The 5,822-nt window shown below is 35.7% G+C and overlaps 1 protein-coding gene across 5 annotated transcripts in view; it reads left to right on the top strand.

The window, feature by feature from the left end:
* Positions 1-765: 765 nt before the first annotated feature.
* The window catches only part of LOC106880008 (uncharacterized), a 113,166-nt gene continuing 108,109 nt past the window's right edge, over positions 766-5,822 (top strand). For all 5 annotated transcript variants that reach the window (XR_008265012.1, XR_008265009.1, XR_008265011.1 and 2 more), the window contains exon 1: positions 766-931. Coding sequence is in view for 1 of the 5 variants with exons in the window: in XM_052971053.1 (XP_052827013.1) it covers positions 853-931 (79 nt within the window). In the remaining 4 variants the exon portion in view is untranslated. The remainder of the gene's footprint in view (positions 932-5,822) is intronic.

The following is a 5,822-nucleotide window of genomic DNA, read 5'->3' as shown; positions in this document are numbered from 1 at the left end:
CTATCGTTAATTAAGAAACACTTCTGCAAAGGCCATAAGTATAACAAACTCTCCATCCCCCATAATGTCAAGGTGAGCTACATCTGCTTAGACAACGTCTAACATCGCATGCATCAATAGATGTAAAAATGCACCCACACCACCCCCAACCCCAACCTGCAACTCCCATAATCCCACCATGTGCCTTCTAGAAAAGTCTTGTCCCTCAAGGGCCATAGTATACAGAACCACCATCTGATGGCATTACTAGACACTATACAGGTATGACAGCTAATGGCTTCAAGGGATGATACTCCCAGCATATGCATGTGTTCAGATCCAGGGACATAGAGAACTCTACTTCCCTGTCTTATTTTCTCTGGAAATTCTGTGATCTCTGAGATGAAATACCCAGTATCAAGTGGACTATTGTCGACAAAGCTCCACCATATTCACCTAGCACCCCCAACTGCCAGCTCTTCCTCCGCAAAAAACTGCATATCCTCCTGCAGTATCCATCAACAAAAATATGATTTATCCTATTGCTGTCACCAAAAAAATGCCCTTTTGGCAAATTTCAGGCCTCTGACTGCTGACAAACCAGATACACACACACACACACACACACACACACACACACACACACAGGTTGTATTTATTTATTTATTTATTTATTTATTTATTGCTGGGTAACTTGAACTCTTGTGTAATCTTATAAACAAAGACTAAGTATAATGCACAGTAAGTTTAGCTGTCAGTAAACAGCCGTTGCTAAGTTAACGACTTAACAAAACGCTACAGACAAGTAATGTTGTTCTATTAAAGAGCATATTTTCAAATATAGTTTCATTCTGAAAAAATTTTATTACAAATATGAGTAAGACAGCAATGGACGAAACCTACAAAGCTACATCAAATGTTAAATATCTAAATTTATCAAGATCCAACATGGGTAAGTATTTTGTTAATTTCTTCTTTGTTAAGCGCCAGATCAGGTTAGATTGTGCAGACTATAATTAAAGAAATAATTTATGACCATCCTGTTCTTTTTCTTTCTTTTCTTATTTTTGGTTTGCTTAGTGATTTTAGGACTACATTATGTACTATGATCCTCTTTTTTAAATGTGTATTGTGATATGAGGACATGAAGCTATGCAAGTTGAGCAAGAGGATCTTTAATTTGCTGATGGTAACTATAGGCACAAGGCCTGAAATTTTTTGGGGAAGGGATTAGTCAATTAAATCGGTCCCACTACTTGACAGGTACTTTTTTCATCAATCCCAAAAGGATGAAAGGCAAAGTCAACCGTGGCAGAATTTGAACTCGGAGCTTAAAAACAGACAAAATGCTGCTAAGCATTTGGTCAAGCATGTTAATGGTTCTGCCAGCTTGTTGCCCTTAGAGAAACCATGTTTACTAGAGGTAATAATAGTTTCTGGTTTTGACACAAGGTCAACAATTTTGAGGGGAGCGGTCTAGTTAGTACCATCAACACTAGTATTTGACTGGTACCTTATTTTATTGATCCCTGAAGGATGAAAGACCAAGCTGACCATGACAAGCTCTTAACCCAGTAATGTATAGAGTTGGAAGAAATGTCATAAGGTATTTGTCCAATGCTCAACTGATTCTGTTATATCACTACATTTATAAGAATGAAAATACTGAAGTAGACTATGCACTCTCCAGGAAGAGAGTTGCATCCTATCTGCTGGAAAATGGAATCAAAATTCTGTATAACATTTATTCTAACACTATCACACCTGCGTTCTTGCTTCTTTTTGATATAATGCTAAATTATTTATTTTTTCATAACTAATGCATTATTGAGTTACAGAGTGTAAGATTTTCATAGTGACAATTTTATCTATCTATCTATCTATCTACCTATCTATCTATCTATCTATCTATCTATCTATCTATCTATCTATCTATCTATCTATCTATCTATCTATCTTTCTGTCTATTTATCTTTCTCTATATATGTGTTTGTGAGAGAGAGTGTGCAACAAGAAGATAGAATAAAAAAGTTTAAAAGTAACCTACCTGATGAAGTGTCGGCACACAACTGTTGCTGGATCGTATTTATTTATGTAATTGTTTATAAAATAATTTTATAAAATAAATGAAAACTTAGCAACTTGCAGCTGTTGCCACTGCACAGAAACAAAAGTCATTTGTAACTAATGCCTGTTTAATCCATTTTCTTGTATAAATTTTTATATAAATTCTATACACTAACAAAGTTCCACATGTTTATCCAGCTCAAGGAATAACTCAGCAGTATGGTACCCAATATCGATAGAAAAGCTTTTAAATGCGTGCTATGATGTTATTACCCAGATAACATTGAATATGTATATATATATATATATATATATATATGTACACACACACATAATGATAATTGATTAAGTAACCAGAAGATAGATTTGGTATTAATCTTTATTTTGTACGATTGTTTCTACCCATCCTGCTACTGTCCTTTAAGGGTGGGACTCCATTCAACATGTTGTGTCGCATCCATTTTGCAGTCTGGGTCACATCAGGCACATCCATACACGAAGAGGTGCCTGGGTAAAGATCCTGAGTTTAGGTGGTCATGTTGTTATATGTTTGCCGAGTTAGGGAAGCCCTAACTCGATAGGCATATGTGACCCACACTACAAAATGGATGCAACACAACATGTTGAATAGAGTCCCACTCATAAGGGACAGCAGCAAGGCGGGTAGAAACAATTGTTATACAAAATAAAGATTAATACCAAATCTATCTTCTGGTTACTTAATCAATTATTATTATCTCAACTAACACTGCAGAATTTCTGAAGTAGATCCAATGGAAATATGCCCTAACTGCAGATGACACCAGGCAGCCCAAACCATGCCAGTGCTCTACTCGACACACTAATCCAGTTGATCCGATCAACTGAACACACTAATCGACATATGGCTTGCCCATCTGGAAAGAAAGAGAAAGAAGGTAGATGAATAGGTATATATGTGTATGTGTGTATATTAGTTATTAGTGATGGAAGCAGTATTAGTATCAAATAGCAATCTTTATATTCTACTTAATGTGGATGTCATTAAGAATGCCATAATACTGCAGTATTCATCTTCAGAAAGCATCTTGTATAAGTATAGAACAAAAAAGCACAGAAACCTCAGTTGTGGTCAAAAATGTTCAGCACCAGCTGTGGAACTGCTTGGTCATGACTTCTGTATGCTTTCACTTCATCAATAGTGTCCATAAACAAGTGTACATACATTTATATACACATATGTAAAAATAAATATGTAAAAATAAATATACATACTTTGTACATACACACACACACACACATGCATATATGTATAACTATACAAGCATCCACATACCCATAAACATTCATGCAACTGAAGAGAGTCATATCTGACTTTCTCCTGACTATGACAGAAAATGAGCCACCACACACTCATCCAATTCAACTCCTGTCTCAAACACTGAGCTGTATATCTAACAACAACATTCATCATTAACCTTCCCATGCCACAGATAGCATCATGAGGCATAGTTAACAACCAGAAACAAACCATAAGCTATGTAACATACACAAATACTACAATAAAATTCTCCTTTGGAATAATGGAGAAAAGATGAAATCTACCAGTAGTAATATCATCAAAAACATAACAGAAAATAAAAAAATATATAAAAACATAAAGCCCAGATTCTTCCTCTTTCAGATGCAGGGTTAGACTCAGTCAATTAACTCTGTACCGTGCATTACACTTTATCATTAGGCAAGACACTTAGTTAAGTAATTTTATGACTTAATATATTATAAATGTTTATATATATCACCATCATCATAAGGCCAGTGTGTAGTTGATAACAGTGGAGCTGAGAGTAACTAAGTTCATTGCCCATTGTTTTGCTGTTGTAATCCTGTTTAATGTTGCCATAGATGTTTAGGAATGTGATAAGATAACTAGAAGCTGTTGGCATTGTTATATATTATCTCATGTCTTACCTGCTCAAACAGATTTATGATCAAAGATATTTCAACCACAAAAAATGTCTTTCTAGGAGATATGGTGGTATCTTCTGCTACATTGACCAATGTATCCTAATTTTTTCAATACATTAATACATTACAGAGCAATTTAACTTTCTGTAGGACACAGTACCGCATGAGACTATCAGTCAACCAGTTCTAAAATACAAGACATGACAAGAATTGTATTAACTTAGTTTACATTCATTTGTAAAGGAGAAAAAACTGTAATCTCTTCCTTCATCATTCATTTCTGTTCTGTTAAAGAAACATTACAGAACTTGGCTCTTGACTTAGTTTTCAACAGGATGACAGATTCCATTGCAATTTCTTTCAATTCAAGTAACAGCATAGAGGTCCCTTCATTGGTGCATGACAGCTAGAAGTAATAACCACCACAGAGTATCTATTATCCAGATGGGGAGTTGTATTTCATCCAATCACCATGGTGGACACTAAAATTGTGACAAAGTTCCAGTTCACTGTAAGAAACTGGTTTGAAAATAAATATCTTTATTTCTAATATGTAAGGCAGATTACATCATCATCATCATCATCATCATCATCAACATCACCATCATCATCATCATCATCATCATCATCATCATCAAAGTGGGTCCTCACTTGCTGTTTCAAAATGAACCATAAATGTTCAATTGTATGGAGATACCATGATTGTATGTGTGTGTGGAATGGAATCTAAGTGGTCTACTTCACTTTTGAGCACTTCATACCAATTTTAAATAACATTAACTGTAAGAATCAGCAAACTATTGTGCTGGAAGATTGCACTACATTCTAGGTACTATAAGATGGCATTACCTTTGGCATTAACTCTGCCATGTAAAACAACTAAAGAGTCAAGAGAATTCTATGATATGACTATACATATCACACCTGAACCACTTTTATGATTCACAATAGGGGCAGAACAGTCAGGGTTGAAGTCTTCCTAGGGATACCTACAGATATAAACTTGTTGCAAAGTGGGTAAAAGTGTGAGTATTGATTCATCATAAAAAAGGACATTGTTCTGTTGAGCCATTGACCACTTCTGTCTTTCACACACTCACACATGCACGCACACACATACACACACACACACACACACAAACATATATACGTGCATACATACATACCTATATATATAATATATATATTTCATTTGTGGATTAACAAGGCTACCATTGATATCATGCCGAGAGAAATCTCTCAACAATTATCAACCCTGTTACATGGAATATTGGTATTCATTTCCATCTTGGTTGAGTACCAACGTTCCATACAGCAGGCTTGATAACTGTTGAGTGATTTCTCTTGACATGAAATCAATGGTAGCCTTGTTAATCCGAAAATAAAGAATATTATCCACCAATGTGGTGTTGAGCACTCATTTTCAATGGTTCGATATTAACACACACACACAAAATGGGCTTCTTTCAGTTTCCATCTACTAAATTCATTCTTAAGGCTTTGGTCAGTCCAGGGTTATAGCAAAAGACATTTGCCTAAGGTATCACATAGTATGAGTGGATGCAAGACTACATGATTGGGAAGCAAGAAATTTGATTGCTACTTCTAGCAGATTGAATAAACATGTTGAAGATCCCTCATTGGTTCATTCTGAACATGTTTATATAGGCGCAGGCATGGCTGTGTGGTAAGAAGCTTGCCTCCCAACCACATGGTCCCAGGTTCAGTCTCACTGCATGGCACCTTGAGCAGGTGTCGTCTACCATAGTCGCAGGCTGACCAAAGTCTTGTGAGTGGATTTCATAGATGGAAACTGAAAGAAGCCCATC

The sequence above is a fragment of the Octopus bimaculoides genome, chromosome 10 (assembly GCF_001194135.2).
Source record: "Octopus bimaculoides isolate UCB-OBI-ISO-001 chromosome 10, ASM119413v2, whole genome shotgun sequence".
Taxonomy (NCBI): Eukaryota; Metazoa; Mollusca; class Cephalopoda; order Octopoda; family Octopodidae; genus Octopus; species Octopus bimaculoides.
The sequence above is the reverse complement of the archived record's forward strand: the minus strand, read 5'-3'. Positions and strand labels throughout refer to the sequence as shown.